This window comes from Brassica oleracea, chromosome C9 (genome assembly GCF_000695525.1).
Source record: "Brassica oleracea var. oleracea cultivar TO1000 chromosome C9, BOL, whole genome shotgun sequence".
NCBI classification, from domain to species: domain Eukaryota; kingdom Viridiplantae; phylum Streptophyta; class Magnoliopsida; order Brassicales; family Brassicaceae; genus Brassica; species Brassica oleracea.
The window spans coordinates 37,411,626-37,437,065 of NC_027756.1; the positions used below are offsets into that span (position 1 = coordinate 37,411,626).

Sequence of the window (25,440 nt, forward strand, 5' to 3'; positions counted from 1 at the left end):
TGGGTAAAAAATTAGTTTTTAGCTTTTTGTTAGGAACCAAACAATGTAAAATAGACTTTTCTAACAAGAATTTTTTCTAACAAGAATTGAATTCGAGTGGTGGAACACCTAATAGACACTCTTTTACAACTATACCTACAGCTCCTTAGTTCATACAAAAATCTATAAAGGATTTCTTCATTGGGTTCTAATTTTCCGATCACCGGACTCCTCCGAAATGTCACTATCAAAGAACTTATCCTCCATGTTTCAGTCTATATAACTTACGTGGTCCGCGTATATTTTTTAGTTATTATGTCCTTGTCTAACTATGTCATTGTATTTTCCATCGTTTTCTAAATTGTTTATTGTTTACATGATTTTAGAGTTTTCTGTCTCCTTTTTGTTCAATGGATATGTTCATATGCAAACCAATGTTTTAAACTTATTCAAAACCGATCTAGACGACTCAGAGAACATTGTCTGCCTCAGTGCCTTCTCGGCTTATATATATATATATATATATATATATCTCTACCCAATTATTTATACGCGAGAACTTCATGCCTTTGGCTTTGTAGATGTACAAAATATATTTATACTAGGGGTATTCCGGCGCTACGTGCCGGATTCGTAGATTTTGTTATCTAATAAGTTGTTAAGAATTTGGTTGAGTCATTTGGTATTGGTTAGTGATAGTAATATATTTGTCTCTTTTGAAGTTGTTCATGGAAAAGATGAATATTGTAGTTTGCTGGAGATTGGGGTGAAAGTAATTCTTAGATCTGTTGGAGCTTGGGTTCAAAGTTATTGTTTTATAAGGACGTGGGTTCAGAGGATATTGCATGGAACAGAAAGAAAATGGTTAATAAGTATAATATATTATTGATTAATTGTTGTTTTGTTTGAGCACTTTATAAGAGATAGTAAACAAAGCATAGAGATACAAAGTGAAGATCAACAGAAATCTAGAATTCGGTAGCATCGATCCGTTATCATAAGGATACGATGTCATTGTTTGAGAGCTTAAAAAGATTGGTACATGCTGAATATACCAAGATAGATTTTATGGCATTGGTGATTTTATATTTGTGGTATGTAAATTTGAGTTTCTGATTTGGAAACGGAATGGTTTAATAAATATAGAAATTTGTAATTTTGAGAAATTAAAATATCTAAATGGTGTGAAAGGGATAGAAAAATATTAAAAAGAAAATATCTTATTGAGGACAATAATGACAAAAGTTATATTGTAAATGAGAACCCAATAAAGCCTTTTATTTTATTTTTATTAGGCAGACATCAGATGTTATGTTGCGTTTTGTTTTTCGCTTTTTAGCGGATAGAGCCGGTGTTGTTCTAAACATTGTTAATATCATAATACATAGAAGTCAGTATAAATAACACAGATCCTTAAATTCTAAACGTATAGATAAAGATAATGCACATGGTTGACACCTTAGAGTAAAAACGATCAAAATCAAACAAAATAAAAATTTTATTATATTTAGTTAACTGGTTCTAAATCAAACAAAACAACAATCTAGTATAACTGTTCTGAACTAAATAAAACTAATAAATATGAAAATTATAAACAGATTTGATTTCAATTTTTGTAATCATAGAATGAAAACAAAAGGAACCGAGTTTTGTACCCCACGTTTCTCCATGGGGAAGTGAAGAATACCAGCATCAGAATAAGGAACAAAAGAGGTCCCTGGGAGAGATACCTTGCCAAGGAAGGAATGTCCATTAGTAGGTCTGTTTTGACTATAAGCCTGACCTTCAAGAGTGAGATAGTGAAGCCCAATTTAATGACGGATTAAAGAATCCGGAAGACGTTATGGCTCGAGAAGGGAGTGGTGTTTCGTCGGTGTGTGGGTTCGGCGAAGAATCAGCCGGAGTAAGAAGAACGATGAAGATCCCTAATTCAAATGGGCCACAAATAGTAAACATGCTCAATTATTTTAAAAAAGAAGTGAAGCCCAATTCTAACACACAGCATTTCACCGCAACAGAACAAACCGAGCGTGAACCGTAGGGATATCAACGCGTGAGAAACACCATTATCACAAAATGTCGACACGTGTCGCGAAATGCCCCACCAAGTGTCCTGAGATGTCTCATATGGTAATACTTCATGTTACTGTCGCTGAGCGCATCCTGAAGTACATCTTTCTCACCAAGTGTCTCCTTGTACCCTGCAAATGCAATGAGTTGCACCACTCAGATCAATCTAAGGTAACAGATTCCAAGTTCAAAATAGAGAGAAGATAGCTAATGGCTTACCGTTCCCAGTGACCATGATCTACGGGTCCTTATAGTTCTCTTTGATGTATTTCAAAACTTTTCTTAATCCATCAGCTCAAACTGGATATTTGGAAGTAGCCGGCTGAAACATCATCAGATAAAACAAAGAGAAATTATACCTGAGAACCAATCTTGTACCCATCTGGATTTTGTGCTACAGGTAAAACAAAAGGGAAGATTAGAAAAAAGAACACTAACCATCAAAAACAAACGTAATGGTTAGAAAAAGCAGAGCATACAATGTAATTTGAAGCGAGAATTCACAGCTCGGTTTCTCTTGATCAACATTGTCCACATGAGCAACAAACGCAGAAGTAACTGATACCAAAAAAATCATAAGAGCCCTTCAGTTTCATCTTCTGCTCAGTGTAAACGATCGTAATCTAGCACCAACGCTATCTTTCATGGTCAGAGGGTAGTCTCCCTGTGTTACTGATTCCAAATGCCTGCAAGAAACTATCAGAATCCAAACTCAAAAACGCTAAATTTTTTCTTAAAGACACTCACCAGCCTAAAGTGAAATCCAAAGCTCTCTTCACTATCTCCTCTGAGCTGGACTTCTTCTCGGAAGGCTCAAACCACATTGGACTCCGGACTATACCAATGTTCCCATCTTTGCACTGTTTTGATATGAATCCACACGTTAGATCAATAGAAACTTTAATATATATTGGTTCTTAAGGATATATCACCTTTGCACATTTCCTAAACTCTTCCACAGCTTCAGTATGAGCCAACAACAAGTTGTGACTTAAGGTGTAGACTTCATGTCCAGAATCACCTCCAACGCATTTCTCATTGACGTATTTAGAACATCTTCCTGGTGCTTTCTCTGCAGTGTCGTATCCACCAAGGCTAGACTCATAAGGCTCGTTTACGGTAATCCAATGCTTCACTCTATGACCATATTCACTGAAAGCAAATTTTGCAAATTCCCCGAAGTCATCCCTATCCATAAAATGAGTATACAGATCAATGATCAGTGCCTCGGGCAACATAAACCACAGACCTTCCCATCAATCAAATTAAGATTATTGTTGATATCAGAATAATCACATTCTTCTTGAAATTCACATAACGCATAAACAATACTGTCTTCTCTGCAAAAACTTTTTAAGATCTCGTCATTCTCTTCAATAACCATGCGATGACTTAAACAAATTGGTTAAGCAGACAACGAAGTTAACCACTGTGAGTCCTTGCTCCATGAGTTCAACTACATTCTTGTATTCCATCCTCCCTCTCATCGCAATCATCTTCTTTAAGTAACCAACGTAGAGCTGTAGAACTTCCTCCTCCATCCCCAACGGCGTATAGTCACACGAATTTCAGAATGGTTAGATGATCCATCTGATCAGTGGCCGCCAAGAGCTCTCCTTCTCATTTACTATGGGAAGAACACGATTATGAATTCAGAAAATGTACGATTTTGTTTGGGTTCACAGAAGATGTGTATATATAATGTATGAAAATAGCTGGAACTGGAATGAAAGCTGCATTGAAGAATAAGTAGTGGGATTGCTTGAGTTATTGATATAATTGCAAAAAGTTACGGCGTCACGAAAGGGCAATGGGAAGCGCAGACGGTGAAGCTGTATAACGGCGGATTCATTAACTTGAGAAGATTACAAAAAAGGTAAGGAGTGGGCCAAAATATATCGGGCCACAATATGCTATGAATAAAACTCCATAATCATAATACACAACATTCAGTCTGCAAGGCCCAAAAGGAGCATCGAAATGAGAGTAAAAAATATGATGACACGTGTTGGAATTTGCCATTCCCTCTATGCTGATGTGGCTTAACGAGGAGAGACCAAAGTATCCTTTATTATATAAGATTTGAACTTTGAACATTTCAAAACTATATTTTGTTATCTTGGTGTCGTTCAAATAATTCTGCTCACATTGGTTTCAAGAATAAATTTATATATTACATGTATCCTCCGTTTGAGCGGGGTTTTAGTGTGTTTTTTTTTGTTTTGTTTAAGAGCGGGGTTTTAGAGTTAATATTACTTTCCACAGACACAGTAAACAAACAAAAAAAAAATGCGAAGTCTTGAATCTTAAATACTCTCAAAAACAAGTACATAGAATATAAATTTGAAACAGACGAAATATGTAAAAATACGAATGGCAGCCAAACCAAATACGTAGAATACGGACATCAAACAAACTGGCGGAAAGCACAGGTACCCTAGTGATTGAAAAGGAAGACACTACACAAACCACACACTTAATAAACACAAAAACTCACCTCATCGAACAACTTTGTCCCTTCATTATCCTCAACTATATGATCTAATTGTTTTCGTGGGTTAACATAATCCACATAGACATATCTGATCAGAGAGTTGGGGATTTATCACTGAAAAAGCAAGCTAGGACATTGCTTTCAAGAACAGCTGAGGCTTCAGAAGAATTGATGCAAATAGGAGTCTTGTACTGAGATGGGGAAGCACCTTGAGAGATGGCAAGCTCCATCAGCGAATTAAACGTTTCCTGTTGCACAACCCTAATCTCTAGAGCTCCAATAGACCCATCTTTACTCCTCAGCTCTCGATAAAGAGCACATAAAGATTCCTCCATTACACAACAACATTCCACCAATACTTTGTTATCAAGTTTAACAATGTCACTGATGGTTTTGGATTTGAGTTCCCAGTAAAAAATGTAGTGACCTGGAAGAGTGGAGATATCAGCATAGCATGTGAATCCCATCAATACTAAATCTGAACTCTTAAGAACAAGTGTTGCATTATTCAATGCCTTTAAAATGTCTTCTTCAGTTGTCACTTCCAAGCTGACGCTTAGAGCCACATTTTTCCTGCGAACGAACCTAAATTGAGGTGCATCATTGTAAAATCCAGACACTTGTAGAATATCTCCCATTCTATATCTGTGCAACCCTAATATATATATATATCAACATAAAAAAATTAGTTTATTTTTAGAGATAAATATTTACTACTACATATGAATACCCATACAGATATAACTCACCGTAATAATTTGTGATCAAGGGCTCATAGTAGGACCCAATCTTGACATTCACAAGATCAACTATTTCACCTTTGTTTCCTTCGTCAGCAAGTATGAATTCAAAGTAGGATAAGGTGGGAATAAAAGTATAGGATACATCTTGTGGTTTGCAGAAGGGATTCATATTTATCCCAAACATTGTTTCAGAAGATGCATAGACCGTGGAGATCAAAGGCACATTGTTGGAGTAAAACTCTAACATTGGAATGCATTGAGAATTTTGTCCTGTAACAGTGCTTTGAATGAATTTTACTTTAGGCCAAAGACGTGTGAATATACCTTCCCAAGATTTTGTGTTGCATTCTTTTTCAATCCGATCTGCTAATTCGGAGTTACCTCCTCCTAGGATGTTAGTAACAGCGTCTCTGCAACTAAGGTCGGTGATCCACTCGCTAACATGACCATTCCGGATATTGCTACACATTTCTTTCCAGTAGCTTTCAAGAAAAGTGATTGCTCCAACCAAAGATGAAGCAAAGGTAGCAGTCACATTCACAACTTCGTCTCTCAGACGAAGACCACAAAGAAGATGGCAGTACATAGTCTGCTTGTTATCTGGGCACAACGTCACTTCGTCTGGGCTTGTAAAACAATTTGAGGGCCGGTTCTTGAAACTGTCACTCAATAAGTAACCCGTAAACGAAGTAGAAATAGGCAAACCACATGGCGTTGTAGACTGCGGCCTGGTGAAAAACAACGTTAACGCCTTTCCTTTTTGGCCACCTTCGAAATGCCTACATACCAGGAAAAAAGGGATGAATCCTTGTGTTCAAAGTTATAAATACACTAAATATTTGTGGTGGAAAAAAGTTTATTTTATATTTTTTTTGACTGAAGGAAGAAAGTTTATTTGTAATACATTTGGGTAAAAGCTTAAAAGTATAGCATATTTAATTAGGATAAAAATATACTTTGATATAACGAATAAGCGTAGAGCAATGATAAATGACATGTCCTCAAAGAACTTGTTATTAACTGGGAAGATCTTTTGTTTCCCTGCAGTAGTTCCTGAGCTACACATATCAACAATGTCACAAGCATATCACATTTGAGTTTGCATATATAACCAGCAAGGGCATATTTTATATATACTTAGCTCCGGTATAAAGATATAAATTTTGCTCGGGCATATTTGGTATTTTCTTGACCTCGGCACATACCTCAAGAGAAATCGAGTAATGGGTTTTCCAGAAATGACATCTGAAGGTTCTCCATTCACAACTCGTTCGATATAAGGCTTAACATCATCGTAGCTTACTACCGGTACGTTCTTCTTGAATAACTCTTTATCACAGCTTCCATGGAGGTAGCCTCGGAGATACTCTGTGTTAGCACTAAGCGTAAGTATCTCCTTTAATACATCATCTTGTATTTGCTTCACATTTGATGTTAACTTCTTTAGATCCATCAGACCGTATGATAGACGTTGACGTATAATTTTTGATATCCGCATCACCTCAAATTAAAGAGTTATAAATAAAGAAATTTTAAAAGCGTTGGAAACGTTTTTTTATTTGCTATTTAATGGATTAATAATATAATTTAAGTCATACCTAACTTTGAATTAATTTGAAATGTCCTCGAATCTTGCAGATCATAGTTGTTAGCGTTGAGTTGTCACTATATTATAGTTTATTAATAGAGAACTGTAGGAGATCTTGGGATACGAGTGAGAAATAGAAATTCATGTATCAAAAAGATTTGCTGCCATTCTTTCTACAACATATACATAAATTTACAATTAGAGTTTAATTTACACGTCCGTGTTGATATTATTTATTTTATAAATATATAACTCTAATATTTTGAAGATATATAATTATAGATATAAAAATTTAACATATGTTAATTTCACCTTTCATATAAAGGTTTCACATTTTAGTGTTGTACGTGTAACTCTTTAATCTTACTATTTATGTTTATTATTACAGTATTAACATATATTGATTTATTTTATACATTTTACCTTTTTAATGTTATTATGCTTTCGATTTTGGTACAATAATTTATAATCTGAAATAATCAAATAAATTTCTTTTCCGAAATATATGTTATTTTGAAGATATATAGCTGAAGATATAAAAGTTCAACATATGTTAACTTTAATTGTTGTATATAACATAAAATAGGCCATTTTAAAGGTGAATGTTAATTTATTTATATGAAAGCATTTAAAAAATAAAATAGGTTAATTTATCAATTTAATATAATTTTGTCATATTTAATTTATATAAGCCATTTTGCTATAATATAACTAACTAGATTTTGATCCGCGCTTCCAAGCGCGAGAATTTTTTTGGATTATAAACTAAGTTTGATATAAATTAGTATTTAGGATATTGTATACATTATCATGTTACAAATTTTTATTATATAGGATAAGGGAATTTGTTTAAAATTATATAATTTATGAATTAGTTTATTTGAGTTTTTGTATGTATATTTTTAGGTAACCTTTTTTAGGCATGGACATTTTATTCGGATCTAATAAACCAAACCAAAACTGGCACTAAAATACATGTTCTGTTTGGGTCGGGTCCATCACAAAGTACATATAGCTTATTTTTGAACCTGTGGGTCTCAGTTCGTATCCGGTTCTAATCTGAGATCCGATATAGGTACCGGAAATGTTTTGTGTATATTAGGTATATTTGGTTATTTCATATATGGTTTCAGTATTATGGATACTTTTTAAGTTTTAGGTTTGGATTTAAATTATAGTTTCGTATTTTAGATAAACTTTAGATTTTGAATAAAAGTTAGAATTTTTTTTCTTTAATATTTTCGGTTATTTGTTTGGATTTTTGAGTTTTTCAAGATTTTTCAGAATCCTAAATATCTTAACGGATCTAACCCATCCTGACCCGCTATCCAAAAATCACATGTATTTGAATTATAAACCTAATCTACTCAGATTCGAAAGAAACCAACCCACACATGAACCATAAAGATTCAGAAGATTTAGGGCATGACTGGTTCAAACGCAGCGGGTGAGGTTGCAGGAGTTTGCGGATGCTCGTGGTTGCGGTTTCTAGCGGTTTTAAGAGATTTGTACGACTGGTTATGTAGTTAGAAATTGATGCGTTTACGGGATACTTATGACTGGTTAACTACAAAATGCAGCAGCGGTTAAATAATAAATTAATAATATTTATATTTTATATAATTATAAAAATATCAAAAATCATAATATTATAATAAATATAAAAATTATATTTAGAAAGTTAAAATTTTAAAAATCATAGAAAATATGTTTATTTTAAAAATTTATAATATTAATTAAAATATAATAGATATATTTTAGTATTTTTATAATTCCAATTTAAAATTTTTATTGAATATTTTTATTTTTGTATTTATATTGTTTTATATATTGTATTTATATTTTTATAATAGATATACCGCCCGTAACCGCAAACGCTAGCTGAAATCAGCTTTTGAATTTATGAGGTTTGGAGCAGTTTGAAGTGGTTTACAACGGTTTGAGTGATTGATGCAAAACACTAACAATCACTACCAACCGCAAAAGTTGCGTTTGCGGGTGGTAGCGGGGAAACCAATCATACCCTTAGTTGTTGTCTTAGTTCTTGAAAATATTAGCTAATATTGGTGTTGATTGTGTAAACATTTTTCCACGAGTAATTTTGGTTCATTTGTAATGGATTGAAATTATGGCTATACATAAATTTAAATAATAAATGTTACACATGAACTTTCTCGCTCATGATATACTATAAGAAAAAAAAATCATATTTCAATTTTATTATGTCTGCTATAAGTATTTTATTTCATATATTTATTTTATTATAGAAAATGAAACTTGTAACTTTTTATTTCATATATGGGTAATATACTATTATAACTATATTTTATATATTTAAACTGATATTTAAATATTTACAGAAATAATATATATATTTTATATGATTTTAGTTACAGTTTCATTATTTATACTATAAGAATTACAGAGTTACTATCAGATGAAATATAAAAGTGATATAGCATAATGTTTAAATAATAAAAGTAACTGATGTTTGGGTTTAAAATGACAATAGTAGAATATCAAATTTCTCGTAAATTTCCGGTTGAACATTTTATATGAGGGTAAGAATAGAAGGGTAAATTTTACCTTTACACTTTCTTTGATACCACTATTCAACTTTACCATTAATCAAAGACATTTTCATAAATACCACATTCATTGATGTGTAAAGGACTAAACTAACCTTACCTTATCTTCAACAAGTTTCATCGTCGTCTTCATCTAGCCTCGTCGTCGACGTCTTTATCCAGCCTCGCCATCGTTGTCTTCATCCAGCCTTGCCGTCGTTGTCTTCATCGAGATCCATCGTCGTCTTCATCGAGATCCATCGTCGTCTCCATCGAGATCCACCTTCGTCTTCGTCGAGATCCACCTTCGTCTCCGTCGAGATCCGTCGTAGTCTCCGTCGATATCCATCATCACTCTCTCTCACATAGCCGGCGACAAGAGATTACGAGAATCACTCTGTCTTGCGGATCTTCACTCTGTCTTCGTGACGTTTTCGATGGTTTGGGATGCAGATCTAGTTTGAGAGAGTAGTTTTGTGTGGTTAAAGGTTCAGATCAATCCTCGTTTGCTCTCATTGGGTTGGAGAACCGGCGAATTGAGGTGTTGTTGGCTTCATACTCGGTGGTTGTGGGCTTGTTGGTAGAGTTACATCACCGGTGTAGGTCATGGGTCTCGTTTAGTTCGTGTTTCTCATGTTTGCAGCCTTAACTAGGATGTTTAGAGTCTGGTGAAGTTGTTTAGTTTAGTTAAGCTTGGTTGAGGTTGTTGATGCATTGGAAGATCTTTGTGGAGAGAGCGTGTGGCTGAGTTTCTATCGGTTGCTTGGAAGACTTCTCTAGTCTCGAAATTGTTTTTTGGTGCAAGGTTACAAGTTAAGCCGGCTCTGATGTGGGGTGGTAATTCTCCCATCGACTCTGGTGCGTCATTTTTCAGATGGTCAATGATGGTGACTAGTGCTCGTTTCTCTTGCTCTGTTCATTCGTTTCTGCATCAAAGTGCTCTTGTTTTCTGCTGTTATGCATTAGTGGTCATAGCTCTTTTAGGAGATCATGTTTCTTAAGTGATGTGGAGTTTGGATGGTGTCTCTTCACGGTCTTCAGTTACGTTCTCCTTAGTGTGGCTTTTGGTTATGTTCCCTCTACCTTGAAGCTTCTGGATCCTCCTTGTGGTGATCTCTGGTAATGCTTTGCTGTTCTTCCTTGTTTTGTAGCTTATTTATAAATCTTTATAAAATAAATTGGTTTATGAATCATAATAAATGATTTATAAGCCTTTATACATTATTTTATGGTTTCTTTTAATTTTAAATTACCAAATTATTTGCATATGTGCAGTTCTCAACTATTGTTTACATGAAATCAAATATTTCTATTTTCAAGTACACTGATGTTCGTTTACAGTTAATACACACAATTCAGATGCAACAAAAAAGAGAGATAGAGATTGGCAGAAACATTATAACTATTTATAAATCATGTATAATTGTTTTTAAATCATGAGTGGATAGATAAAATCATAAGTTTTACGATATTCTTATAGCTCATTGATTAACAAAGAAGACACTGAAAGACTCCATTGTGCATTGCCAAAATGTAAAGTCCCTGAGTTTGTGAATAATGGACAGTTCCTCTTCTTGGTAAGGTGCTCACATCTTCTGCATGTTTGAATCAAATATTTTATTTATTTTACTAATCTTCTTGGTAAGGTGCTCACATCTTCTGCATGTTTGAATCAAATATTTTATTTATTTTACTAATCTTCTTGGTAAGGTGCTCACATCTTCTGCATGTTTGAATCAAATATTGTATTTATTTTACAAATCTACAGCATGATTGATCTACATATGTTAGGAAGATGGGGTAGATATGTCGACTATTCTTAAGATTGCATATTATTATTGACGTGGGAAGAAACCTGATTACATTTAAGATTACACTTTGTCTACTCTCTTTGAGCTCAAAGAGTTTGAACAATCACAAAGGTAAGTGAGTTCAGAGCTTTAACTAAAACAAAACATTTTGCTTCTGTTACTGTAAGAAAAGACTGAAGTATTATTATCTTTCAGGACTTTATAAAATATTGTTAATCATTTATAGACGTTTAAAAGGTCTATAAATCACTTTTAAATGATAGTAAATAATATATATGTTTGTAAAAATCTACAAATCATTTGTAAATATTTAAAAATCATTTATAAATAATTTATAATGGTTTATAAACCATATATAAGGGTTTATAAATCTTTTATAAAATATTATAAATCATTTATAAGAGTTTATAAAGAAACTTATTAGTTTTTATAAGAAAATTTATAGATTATAGATAACGGTTTATAAATATTTTATTAAGACAATTATAAGATTTTATAAAACAATTTATAGATCATATATAAGGATTTATAAAACCATTAATGAGGTTCATAAATCTATTTATAATTGGTTATAAAAACAATTTATAAGGCTTTCTAAATATCTTTTAAAGTATAATTCATTTATAAGAGTTTGTGAAATCAGTCTATAAGGATATGTATAACAAACTTGAACTTAGTTTTCTATAAGGCTATATAAAGATTATAAATAATTTATAAATATTTTTTAATCATTTATGAAGATTTATAAATAATTTATAAATAATTTTTAACTTATTTATAAGGGTTTATAAATTATTTATAAAAATATATTTATAAATTGATTTATAATGGCTCATAAGTCAATGTTTCTAAAATTGCTCAAAAAGACTATGCACACAAAAAAGTTTTGCAAAACATATACTTTTGTATCATCCCATGTGAGAAAAGTTATGTGAAAATCTCAATGCATGTTTCTATGCATTTAAACACAATCCTCTGTACGACCATAATATAAATTACCTATAACTCCGTTATCATTATTTTGTTCTAAAAAGATAACACATAAGCACTTTCTAGTTTCTTTGGCATTAGTGCAAGCCAATATGAGCACACGACAAACATTTATAACATTTATAAATCAGTTTATGGACACTTACAAATAGATTTAAAATCATTATAAATCAATTAATAAACGCTTATAAATAAGTACATATAACTTTTATAAATTAGTTCATAAGCCCTTATAAACCGGTTCACAAACCCTAATAAACATTCATAAACCTTTATACTCGTTTATGATTTATAAGCCTTTCTTAATATTTATAACTAATTTATAAACTTTGATAAAATTATTTATAAATTATTATAACAGAATTCTAAGCTCTTATAAATGATTTTTAAATATTTATAAACCCTTATAAAATAATTTATAAACTCTCATAACTAATTTATAACTCTTATAAATTAATTATAAACATTTATCAACTCTTATAATATTATTTGTAAACGCTTATAAAAATATCAATGAGCACTTGTAAATGATTTATAAGACTTACTAGATCATTTAAATTTTTTCAAAGGCTTATAAATTATTTATAAGACTCATTTTAAATATTTATAATTTATTTATAAATCATTACAAAATGATGTATAAACATTTATAGCTGAGTATTAAAATATTTTAAATGATTTAAAACTCTTATAAATAATTTATAAGCCTTTATAAATTTTTATAGCTAATTTATAAATCTTTATAAAATAAGTTATAAACCCTTACAAATTGATTTATGAATCTTGAGAAATGATTTATAAACCTTTATAAATAATTTTATGGTTTCTTTTGAATTTAAATTACCCACATCCCTCGCATATGTGCAATTCCCAGCTATTCTGTACTTGAAATCACACATTTCTAGTTCTACTTTCAGGTAAATGGATGCTCGTTATTATATCTCTAATAATCAAAATGATTGGTTCATAACCTAAAAATATATTAGATTAGGCACCAAAAAACTCTTTCATAAAGAAGCATATGAATACAATAACTACTAAATATTCCAAGGCCACATGTTCCAGTGCATAACCGGCACTATGAATAGGTCTAAACCTTGAGTTTGACAGCTACATAAGGCACATTGTTAAACTAGGACTAAACCGGACACACCCAGTTCGTGGACGGACCAAGCAAACTACAAATTCTCTTTCCAGTGATAAGCATCATCAGTAATGTAGTTTCTTAGAGTACGGTTTCTTATAGATAAGCTTGGTACTGAAGGATAGTGACCAACATAGAAACAACTTCAACTATATTCTTGCATTTGTTCAACACCACACAGCTAGCCCTGCAAAATATTCAAACTCCATAGTTAGACAAAGAAATGTTTAGCAGGATCATGTTTACTTTTGGTGAAAAAGCAAAAGCACGGTATCTACCAGTTGAACACCAAACACATGCATTTCTATTACTTCCTGCTAGCATTAAATAAATGAATACATGTCAGAAAAGAGCACAAAGATCAAAATGAAGTCATGACACAATTAGCACAACATACCAATCTAGTTCCAACCAAGTCTCTCGCAACCACAATGAAAGCATCCACTAGTGTCTTGACAATGCAGCTGAAATTTCTATTGTCCTGAATAGTCTCAGAAACTTAGTACTTGGTCCTATAAGCATTCATCATAGTAACTGTCAATCATAAGTACTTACTTCTGAGTTCTTCCCTGGGATTTACTTAAGACACCGCATAAGCAATCTGAATGCAGGCAGTGCTTCATGACGGCATGAGCAACAAGGAAAGCCATTGATGACACTAACTCCCTCACAAACAAAGACGGGGATGAATCTGCAAATGGGATACGTAATATTACAAAATTCACGAACGGTTCCAGAAAATTCACATACTCCTACTATCCCCAATCGCTGAGTACGCATCACAAAGAGTGATACTTGGTGAAGAAGCTCTGCCTATGTCTCCACTCTGCATGAAAGAATCTGCAAAGCAGCAACAACGAGGAGAAGCATCAAAATCTTGTTAAAAATATCAAAAGTGCCGGCCATTACTAAATAATCAATGCATATATTTTTTCTTAATCAATTTGAATCGCTATGATCAGGAACGACTATGTGTATCACATACCCTCACAAACGGATGATTCTCGGTCGAATTGAACTTCCAATCCCCATGTTTCTGTTCGTAACCGATAAGAATCAAAAACCCTTCGAGTGCAGATTGGAGCTCGAGCAAACCGCGGGAGAGGTCCAGAACGGAGTCTGATACTAAACTGCATAGCTCATGAACGGATTGATCAACGATGGTGATAGATTCGGAAAACTATTTGAGGTTGTAGTCCTCGTCAAATCTCGCCGGAGAACTAGCCAGAGAATTCGTCAACGTCGTTAAATCTTGCCGGAGAACTCGCTATCGTCGTCGAATCTCGCCGGAGTACTCTTCAGAATTGGCCAATCTCGTCGGCTTTGATCATTGGATATATTCAATTTTTTGGATCTGAGATCTGAAGAAATCGTAGGAAAAAAAAGTAGTTTTAGATTTAATTAGTTAAAGGTAAAGAGGTACTTTCCCAATTAAAATTTGAATGGTAAAGTTGGCTAAGATAGAAATGAAAAGCTGTATCTTCAAACTTCTGCTATTTTTGGCAATTCCCCAGAATAGAATGTCCAAATCATGATTCATCATTTTATACTGAAATAATATTAATGTAGTATCTCTCGATATATTAGTTATTTTCGAATGTTTATAAAATGTCAACTGTTTAATATATTTAATATTTTAATGAATATGAGTTTATATCATAGAAGAAAAAGGAACACACGTTTCTTGTTATAATGGTAGTAATTAATTGTATATAGTTAGAGTAATTAATGGTTAGACCAAAACAATAAAAGAGAAATTGCCACAAATATCACATTCACAATACCATTTTTCATGCTTACACTAATCACTTTTACCCTCACTTTTAATGAACGGTAAAAGACACTTATAACCCTAATCTAGACTTAAAGTTTAAAGTTGATGGGTAGGGTATGGTTTTTGAAAGGTGAAATTTAAGATTCTAATAAATATATAAATAAATACTTAAATTTTTTTTTTAAAAATTAAAAAATAATTTCAAAATGAAGATGATGAAAAGTGGTACCATGAAAGTGGTAAACATAAAATTTAACCAAAATAAAAATAACTAATGAATAAGTCCAACAACCTTGCATAAGTAGATTTTTTAGAATGTCTCTCTTCTAATATTATAGATTATTAAATTTGAAAAAAGCTTAGTATTTTCTATTTTTCCTATATAATAAATTTATATTAATTTACAATAATACATACAACAAATTACGAAATTAATTAATGAATTATTTAATAAAATATTTAAAAACATTATTAGACCTATGTTAAATATTTTTATTAATTATTGTTAAAATAGTTTTAAGTTAAAAATATAACAAAAATCTTACCAACAAATTTAATTTTTTAAATAAAATTAACTCATTAATGATTTTTGTAATTAGTAATATAATATTATTAGAAATTAATACTAATTAAGATTTAGTTATAAAACGAAAAAACTATGACACTTTTTATAAAATTTAATTATTATATATATATATATATATTTATATAAGAATCTAATTATTATATAAAGTTTATTGGTATGTTAACCTATTTTTTTAATTCTTTCACTTAAACTAATAAATAATATAACATCCACAGTTAAAATGAGTTAAAATTCTTAAACTATATAATATTTTATTAAAAATAACAAAGTTAACATACGTTAACTTTTATATCTACAACTATAAATATATATATATATATATATATATATTTAAAACTAGATATTATCCCATTTCGTATGCTTTTTTGAACTCACAGCTATGTATCGTTTTTTTTTCCGGGTTGTTTTTTTCGGATATCGTTTTTTTTTGAAATTAGGCCCCGCTTGAGTATTATAAATTTATGTGTGGATTTTGAGTTGGGTTCTTATGGGCTGGATGAGTTCGGTTCTGATGTATATGAACATAAAAATATCTAAATAACAAATGTATCTCAAATGGATTCGGATATTTGTACCAAAAATAACCATATTACACAATTTTTTTCAGGTCTTTTGAATACAATTAGTTATATTACGACTCATCTAAAATATATAACGCTAATCATAAAAAACAAATATCAAAGTATAAAAATGTAATAATCAATACTCGCACATTATGTATACCAATTCGACTAACACTCCTATTGCTATTACATCCAAAATAGAACCAGCCCCAATCTGTGTCTATTGATTCAATTGAACAGATAATTTTGCAACTCCATCCTAAATAATAATACACATAAACATCCTCAAAATCGGTTGTTATCTCAGAAGCACAATTATAAAGATCAAAACTCTGAAAATATAACCTCAAATGCCACCAAATTAAACCTCGGATATGGACTTCACTTTAATCTCATTCCAATCTTCTACTTGCTTCTTTATCACCTTCTTATCGTTTTTTATCATAAATAGCAAGATGCATGTTGATATCTTGTGTATTTACATAGTTTTAGCAATCATTTTAGTTCTCAATTTGTCCATTTAGATGCATTTAGAGTAGATTTAGGTGCATTGCATATACATTTGTCTCTATTAGGTGATGGAGATGCTATTTGGTGAGTTTGGAACCTTTGGAGATGGTTTAGAGACAAGAAAGGTGATTTTGGTTCATAAGACGAGTTTCCAACTGTCCCAGCGGCCAAATGCAGCGGCCAAGAAAGCCGCTGAAGAAATCCACTACTCCCTGCCCGATATCTGGAAGATGCAGCGGCCAAACGACAAGAAACATGCCGCTGGAGTGTGCAGCGGCCTTCTGCAGCGGCCAAATGACATGTCAAAACAGCTGCGACACTTAGAAAAATCTGCACTTCTGTTTTTACCAACTTTTTACCCAAATTATCTTGGGTCAACCCATGCTTGTTGGGTCGACCCAGCTTGTTTTTAGGCCACTATAAATACTTTTTAGACCTTATCTTAGGACTTATCTTGTTTTCTATCTAATCAAAAGCCACTTTTGGGTGAAAGATCTAATCTTGATCATAAATTCTTATCTTTGCTTGATTACTTTGACCATTAATCATGTTTAGATTTGGACAACTAATGATCTAGTGTCTATCATGATTATGAGTGAGTAGTCATCTTTGGATTCATAGGTTAAGATGATTTAGGATGATTAAGTGATGATCTAGAATGTTTAGAGTAGATTAATGTGTTTCCTTGCTTGATTGAGTGATCTTAATGCTAAGCTTGAGTTGGCCATTCTAGTTTAGAACTCTAGACATTTCATTGCCCGGAAGGTGTTCGATGAAATGTCTGAGACAACTCATCAAGCTCTTAGCTTACCCTACCAAAGGGATTTGATGTTAGGGGAGTTAGGAAAGTTGAATGATCTATTCTTAATGATTGCTTGATTGACACAAACCAAAGGAATTTGATGTTTGATTTGATTGAAACCTTGTCATTTTAGATTTAATGTTAGTCATCTGAAATCAAAATCCTATGCCCATGATTCTTCCTTATTCCAATTGATTGAAAGTTGATGTTTAGTTGCTTTAGAAACCTGTTAGATTGATTGAAACCACTCATCTTATTGATTGCATTTAGCTTAATTGAAAACCTGAATTCTCTTTGATTCAAAACCCTTAGAAATGGATTGACATCTTAATTACTATAATGATTCGATTATTGGACCGTTGAAAAGTCCATTTCACATGTCATCTTGAAGCATACTGAAATAAACATCAAGAAATAATTTAGAAATAAGATCCTCGCATTGTTAATGGAAATAAGTGCGGATATAGTTCTACTTACTTTTGCTTAAAGTCAATAGCTTCCTGCATAGTTGGGTTGAGACGGAAGCATCAAATGCATTGGTGATTTGTATAGACCCTAATTGGCATGAAAGGAACATTTTATATACTGATATAAAACTAGTTTTCGAAATCATTTTTATTGACGGTTTAATACCTCTGAAAATGCTGCTTTTAGGAAAAGGAATCAAACATATTAACATTTTATCATTTCCTGATTCAATGTGAGGTTCAAATTGTTCAGCATATTTTTCCGTAGGCAACATGTAACATCAAGACCCCTGCTCGGTATCATAAAGTAAATATAGTTGTATTAGGATTATTGTTTAAAATTTTATCACGCTTCTAGCAAAATCAGAACAAACTCACTTAGTGTCACACATCCGAATTGAAGTGTCTTTGTGTCTTTGTCATGAACTTGCACCAATGGTATTTAAAAAACGTAAACTATATCAGAGAGTATACAAAAATGAAATTATCACCAACAACAAAAACACACTATGGTATATTTAAAATGTGTATACTATCAATTCATACCAATTAGGAGGTACATTTTCAGTTTTCCATTACCAAAATCTTCATAACTCGCTAGTGTAAGGAAAGGATTGTCATCATGATAATCGGTTTTGGCATAAATTGTGTCACCAATGATAGTCATTTTGTATCGGGAGGTTGTTGTTTGATATTGATCTCCAGCAGCTGTAACTGTAAAATTCTCAATGAATCTCCATTCTCCAATAGGGAGGTTACTTTGTGCACGATACATCTGGTTTCTTTTTACAGAAGCATAAAATTTTCCACCCTAATCACACAAAAAATTGATATAAATATTTTTGGTGGTAAACATCAAGAAATCTATATAGATATAAAATTACAATAATATGACAATAGTTAATTAATTAATGTTATGAAATTTATGATCAGCCAATGTTTGTTTGTGCAATTCTAAAAGCAAATGATGAATGGATTATATAGAATTTTGATGAGGAGCACATTGCTGACAAACGGGATTATATAGAATTTTGATGATCTTCTAATTGATAAATCTCTGTCCTTTGTTGTTGCTAGCTAGAAGGTGATCAAGTGATGTTATTTGGATAAAGGTTGAGGGAGAAATCGGATGATTTGATAATGCACTTTCATATGAAGCTCAAGGTGATGTGTTTCTTGATGCAGAAACATGCTCAAACCGGATTAATAAATTAGCTCCGGTGATAAGAAAGCGTTGGATATTTGTAATTTTGAATACATGCCGATTTTTTAATTAAAAATATGAAATATAAACTCTATACATGTTTTCAAACAATTATTATTTATCCTCATATCCATGTATCCAAACAAAACAGATTTGTACTTCAACTTTAATAAGATAGATATCAGGTTGCAAGATCACTAATGTAAATGAGAATGACAAAACTAGAATAATAAGAATAAACAAAGAGAAGCCGGTATGTCTGTGAAGAGAGCTCGATGTTAAAGTGTGTGTGCGTATATGAATGTCCATGTTTCTCTCTTGCTCTCGCTCCTTTTATACATGTTCTCGTTGCTTCTCTCATAGATCTCATCATCGCAATCCCAATGATCTTGGAGAACATCCCCTTCTTGTTATCGATCCCTACATCCGGGCCGAGGCCAATGCTGTGTGCATTCTACATGATTCGCTCTCTAGCGTTCCAAACTGTATTTTGAAGGGATACGAAATCCAGGCCCAACGTTTACCATCTAGTTTGGGTTAGAAATACCTAGCTCCATGTTTTGCAGTTTTGGTAAACTAACTATTTTCTTCAAACAATTAACACTTTAGTTTCTTTTATGAAAAAAATGGATAATAATATTTTTAATGTACTACTAAATATTTTTTTTGCGCCATGCGTAGAAATAAAAATTTAGAATTAAATTATATTTAAAAAGAAGTTTTGCTACTGTTTTAGATTTTATTATTTGGTTATCAATATTTTTAATTCAACTTTGATTTAATTAAACATAAAAATTAAGATAAAATAAATAAATAAATAAATGTTTTCTTTAGATTTATAATAAGAACAAATATGAAAATATTTAAAATTATAATTTTCGATAGATTTTTATCTACTTTTTGGCTAAAATATATTAAATCAAAATTTTAAAAAATAATAATTTATTTTGTTATAAATAAAAAAAAATACACAAAAAATTGAAGAAAGTTTTAGTAATATTTTTTTTTATAATTATCAAATTAGAATAAATAATATTTTCGTAAATTTTTAAATATTGTAGTGTATTTATTTTATATTATTATTTATTTTAATATTATATTTAATAAATTTACTTTAGTGATAATGTATGAATTCTTTAACATATTGTAAAAATACCAAAAAAATAAATTAACATTAAATGAAAATGTTCATGTCACATTTAAACATAAGCATGTAAGAGTTGTTTGTATGTCATATCATTTTTGTTTAGTGAAAGTGTTTGTAAAAAAGACACATATGCAAAGTAAAAAAACAGTAAATAATGTGTTGGGGATCTGATGAGGTTTAAACAAACACACATTAATTAATCATAGAATCTCTTAAGTTTTCCACCATTTTGCAAGTATATATAAGATGATTACAAGTTTACAACACTTTTTACGTTCTGTTTAGTCTGGTGTAGCAATGATACTACTACATGGGTATAATTCAGTTCATATTAAGAAAACTACACATTTTCGCACCGAATTCCAATATCAAAAATTTGATTAATATTGAAAATAACCATGACATAGAGAAGGAGTTGGATGTCATCAAAAGAAAGCAGTGTGATGAAGCGAAGGATGATGATCTGTGGAGAGGGAACATGGGTTTTAAACATAATTTTTTTACTCATTAGACATGGCAGCTGACTAGAGTGTATGGTGTACAAAATGTTCATGGGGAAGAAATATCTGGTTTTCGCAGGCTACGCCAAAATTTGTCTTCATGGTCGGGATTGCAATGAGGGCAAGGTTATCTACCATGGATCGGGTTTCTTGTTGGAGTCAAGGTGCTGACACTATTTGTGTGCTATGATAAAATGCTCCAGAAACAAGGAATCCCTTTTTTAGTGCAATTTCTCATCTCAGATTTGGGAACTTCTCACAAAAGGGATCTTGCTCAGTACATTCTCCACCAGTTGGGATGAAATTGCTAGGTTGATCACTAACCAGTCTATGGAGAAGAAGAAGCGGTTCTGTCTTCGTTATGCATTTCAAGTTACCTTGTGAGAGAATGCAATAAGAGGCGTCATGGTGATCAGCTTCCGCTAATGCTTGTCTTGTCAAAGCTTATTGATAAAGCTATAAGGAACAAGGTCAGCTTGGTGCAGTCTAAATGAGTAAAGGGGTTTAAAGGAATTTTGCAATACTGGTTTGGCACAAGACTGTAAATATGGGTTTGGCAGTTTTGCTAGGAGATAGTACCTTGGAGTATAGGATGCTGTAAAGGAAAATAAATAAGAGTAGAAGTCTTTTTAAGCATAAAGATCCACTTGATGTTTTTTTTTATGAATAAAATTTAGCATTCATTCAAAAAAAAGTAACCATGACAATATTCCATTTAAACTGAAATTCACGGGAAGAACTATCGTTGGAGGGACCATAATTCTCTGTTAATATAGGTACGTAGCTTTATATTTTGTTTGTTTTATATTATTGTTTCGTAGTTTTTTTTATATATGATAAATTCCCTAGGATAACTCTAGTTTGTTGTAAGCTAATAAGCTATAGTTTGTTGTAAGCCAGTGCTTGATTCTTGCCAGGCCTGCTCTGCGGATATTAGGATACAAACCACTGACACAGACTCCTGCAAGATGGTTCTTTTAGGGAATTCGAGTTTACAGAGAGCATTGAAGTCTTTGACCTAACCTGGATTTTTGTGTTATTATTTTATTTATTATTATTATTATTATGTTACAGGTCATGAATCAATATAATTTTTTTTTTTTGGTAAAAATGAATCAAAATAATTCCGTAACAAAAACAAAACATATTGCTATTTACATCTAATAAGTTATGTCAATTTTCTTTTTCTATACAATTTTCCAGTCATTTTTGTTCTCCTGTTGTTGATCTTGAAGCTGAGTTTGTGGTGAAAAAAAAAACCCAAAAACAACATCACCTTCTTTTAGTGAATCTCCTCGTCATCCTCATCTTCAGTAAGCTTCTTCACCTCCGCAATACCTTCTTCATTATGTACAGACTTGCTTTGGGTCTCTTCTTCTGAAATGTAGCTATCTTCATCAGATCTCGAACTCTCTTCTTCTGATCTCGAGCTCCCTTCTTTGCTATGTACAACTCCGGGGTCGGACTCTCCTCCATGATCCTCTGTAGGAGCCACATGATCACCTAGTGTAGTATTCCTTGGACTCTGCAATGATCTGTGGCATAATATCAGTGTCAAGAAACTGTGACAGAGACCAACAGAAAAGAAAACCAAACTATTGAAACTCACTCTTTCATAACTTGTTGTGATTTTGGAGAGTGGAGATAACCCCAGGCTGGAACCAAATCTCTTGTTCTTGCTTCAATCGTTCGAGTTTGGATTCCTTCAATCTCCATCTCCCCTCCTCCACCATTACTACTCTCTTCATCATCCCGCTTCAACACCAACTCTTGAAACCTAAACTGTTATTGTGCAAAAACACAAATTATCAGACACATATCCACACAAACACATTACCAGTTCCCAAAACTAAGGAGGAAAACTTTACATGTCGCCTTCCCCATAACGGTAGCCGAGACGGCTGATACATTTGCAATTCTGCTTCAGACATGTACATCTGATGCTTATCCTCTTTCTTAGTCACTTTCCAAGATTCCTCAGCATTCTGGTTCCTAACAATCTCAGGAAACACTCTACTTTTAGAATCAGAAACTGTTCCACCTCCATATATGTCACTGTGTTGATCCTGCATCTCTCTTCTAGACTGGTTTTGTACCATGGACCACCTTCGTACCGGTTCAATCTCTGATCCAGACTCAAAATCGAACCCTAACGCAGCCTCATGACTACTACCCACAACAGGATACTGAGTCATACATCCAGAAGGAGCAAAAACCAGAAGACTCCTCCTTGAGCTATTATCAGAAGCAGCAGAACCATAGCGGTTGTTCTTATTCTGTTCAACGCAGTAACAGAAACTCGATGCGGCTGCGCCAGTCAGAGAGCCACCAACCATTCCAGCAGCTGCAGCTGCAGCACCGCTCATTGTTCCCATCCATCCGCTGATGTTTCCGCTTCTTATCCTATTAACCGCCGATAGAGGAACCGGAGCTTTCCCCACTCTATGAGGATCAATCTCAAACATATGACTCGTCCCTCTTGAAGAGCTAATCACTATCAAACCGCTATCATTGCTGAAACTGATGTCTTGTATCACCGCATGAGTAAAACCACGCTGAAGCCTAAACAGATGCACAAAAGAGGCAGTGCTTCTCGGCATTATTCTAAAGACATTAATATTGTGTCCCTGAATCGAAGCAGTCACCAAAAGCATGCCGCTTGGATCAAAGCTCAGAGCTGAGATAGGACTCTTGTGTGCCTTAAACTGAGCTATAACGCTTTTGCTTATCATATCTTTGATTATAACCTGCAGACCACATAATATATAAGTATAAAGCACAGATCAATGATAAATCAACTTGATTTGGAGTTTTACCATTCCTATGCGATCCTCGTCTAGCACATTGTCATTAGTAACTCCAACGCTTTTCATACCAATATTCAAGATCCCAGAAGCGATCTGCCTGCTCGATTCCATTGCAAACTGTGCAACACTAGGCGATGACGATGGCAGTGTGATAAGCTCTGGAGTGAAAAGTGTGGAACTTGAGTCAGCAACACGACTTCCGCTGTAAGCAATCCATCGCGGACCAACAGCAAGAGGACCATATCCAACACCCAAGGAGCCATAGGAGATGGAGTTAGTGACAATCATGTATTCCTTCTCCAATGTTTTAGCATCAAAGCAATGTATCTGCAAAGTCAAATATCGAACCCTTAGTCTCAGAACAGACGGATCACAGGGAACAAAATCGACACAAATGTGACAAAATCTCGAACCTGAGATGCTTGTAGCACAGCGACGATCCGAGAACTGCACCTAACCGTATAGATGATAGACCGAAACTTCAACGTATGCAAATAGGACTGAGATTTTAACGAGTAAACATGCACATTTGTAGGCACCACAGTTTCGCTTCCAGGGTTGTCAGAAACGCTCTGTCTTATACTCGAGTTCTCTTCCCAAGAAGAGTCACCACACACAGCCAAAAGCGGACGGCTCACAGAAAACATGTCGTCTAAGGCCTCCGGGTTGGGTAGCATTTGCATAAAGGATGCTCGGCCATCATGCGCAGAGACAATGAGATGGACGTTGTCTGTATCTTCAACATCCCAAATTTGAAAGCCAGAGTGAAATGCAAGTAGAAGAACTCTTATTCGAGTATAGCCATCCTCTTTCTCTATTTTATCAAACCCCGCCCATAGTACCTTTTGCATCAAAAGCATCCAACTTTGTTTTTTAAAAAAAAAAAAAAGAAAAAACACTTACACAACCTAAAAGGTCCAATCTTTTAAAAGCTATCAACCAAACCCCAAAGAAGAAGAATCTTTACCCATTATAGCTAGAACATCTTCTAGCTAAATGGTAAAACAAAAACACTGAAAGTAGGCATCCAACTTTTAGGGAAAAAAACGAAACACTCCACAACCTAAAGGTCCAAGCTTTTAAAGCTATAAAAGCAAATGGAGCAAAACCCAATAGAGATTATTGTCACCTAAAGAGAAACATAAACTCAAGAACAGGAAAGAATCTTGACCCATTATAACAAAAGCTCTTAAACTTTCAGATGGCAGCTTTGTTCCGTAATGAAAGCAACTTTTTTTTTTATACCTGATCGTTGGGAGATACAATGTCACGGTTAACGGCGGAAGCGGCGGAGCGAGCAACGGTGGAGGCACCGGAGGAAATAACACGAAGGCAGTTGGAGAAAGCACGAAAGGAGGTTCTGGCTGATCGCGACACAACTCCGGCGTCGGAAGTGGTGGGCTGCTGCTTCTGAGAAGTCATAATAATAATAATAATGTTGAATGGACTACTACTCTTTCACTAGACTTGAGATGGGTAGCCCCTCTCAAATCAAATGCTCTCTCTATTTCTACGCCTGAGAAAATATCTCTCACGATGGAATCTCCGAGACAGAGGGAGCGGATAATCTCCACTTCAAAATCCAACAGAAATTGATCACGAACGAAAAAATGGAATCTATAAATAGAAACAAGATACACGCAAACTCAGAAACTTGCTTCAAGCAAGACACAATCAAAGTTTTGATCAAAGCA

The 25,440-nt window shown here is 33.1% G+C and overlaps 2 protein-coding genes, 1 long non-coding RNA gene and 1 pseudogene across 4 annotated transcripts; all 4 read right to left on the reverse strand.

Moving 5' to 3' along the window:
* Positions 1-2,025: 2,025 nt before the first annotated feature.
* LOC106314927 lies at positions 2,026-3,590 on the reverse strand (annotated as a pseudogene).
* An 866-nt stretch (positions 3,591-4,456) lies between these two features.
* Positions 4,457-6,739, reverse strand: LOC106317096 (4-substituted benzoates-glutamate ligase GH3.12-like). Its single transcript, XM_013754953.1, has 4 exons — positions 6,492-6,739; positions 6,243-6,344; positions 5,293-6,065; positions 4,457-5,198 (listed from the first exon to the last, which is right to left on the reverse strand). Exons 1-4 carry the CDS (start codon positions 6,737-6,739, stop codon positions 4,636-4,638), a joined length of 1,686 nt encoding a protein of 561 aa, XP_013610407.1. The 3' UTR covers positions 4,457-4,635.
* Positions 6,740-13,229: 6,490 nt separating this feature from the next.
* Positions 13,230-14,900, reverse strand: LOC106315816. Of its 2 annotated transcripts, XR_001264658.1 has the most exons (5): positions 14,372-14,899; positions 13,942-14,226; positions 13,784-13,867; positions 13,665-13,700; positions 13,230-13,573 (listed from the first exon to the last, which is right to left on the reverse strand). It is a non-coding gene; the product is annotated as an uncharacterized LOC106315816 (long non-coding RNA). The 2 variants fall into 2 exon arrangements; XR_001264657.1 differs by having other exon boundaries at positions 13,784-14,226; positions 14,372-14,900.
* Positions 14,901-22,050: 7,150 nt separating this feature from the next.
* On the reverse strand, positions 22,051-25,168 carry LOC106319456 (autophagy-related protein 18f-like). Its single transcript, XM_013757784.1, has 6 exons — positions 24,992-25,168; positions 24,160-24,588; positions 23,756-24,073; positions 22,808-23,686; positions 22,549-22,721; positions 22,051-22,474 (listed from the first exon to the last, which is right to left on the reverse strand). Exons 1-6 carry the CDS (start codon positions 25,166-25,168, stop codon positions 22,222-22,224), a joined length of 2,229 nt encoding a protein of 742 aa, XP_013613238.1. The 3' UTR covers positions 22,051-22,221.
* Between the last annotated feature and the right edge of the window lie 272 nt (positions 25,169-25,440).

What these genes read in the sequence shown, in the direction of transcription:
- LOC106317096 (XM_013754953.1), bottom strand. Translation starts at nt 6,739, where the DNA reads ATGGATCTAAAGAAGTTAACATCAAATGTGAAGCAAATACAAGATGAT. An exon ending in CGCTTATTCGTTATATCAAA is followed by an intron (nt 6,066 to 6,242) that starts GTATATTTTTAT and finishes CCTGGTATGTAG; the next exon opens with GCATTTCGAAGGTGGCCAAA. An exon ending in CTTGATCACAAATTATTACG is followed by an intron (nt 5,199 to 5,292) that starts GTGAGTTATATC and finishes TATATATATTAG; the next exon opens with GGTTGCACAGATATAGAATG.
- LOC106319456 (XM_013757784.1), bottom strand. Translation starts at nt 25,168, where the DNA reads ATGACTTCTCAGAAGCAGCAGCCCACCACTTCCGACGCCGGAGTTGTG. An exon ending in CTGTGCTACAAGCATCTCAG is followed by an intron (nt 24,074 to 24,159) that starts GTTCGAGATTTT and finishes TTGACTTTGCAG; the next exon opens with ATACATTGCTTTGATGCTAA. An exon ending in ACGAGGATCGCATAGGAATG is followed by an intron (nt 23,687 to 23,755) that starts GTAAAACTCCAA and finishes TGTGGTCTGCAG; the next exon opens with GTTATAATCAAAGATATGAT.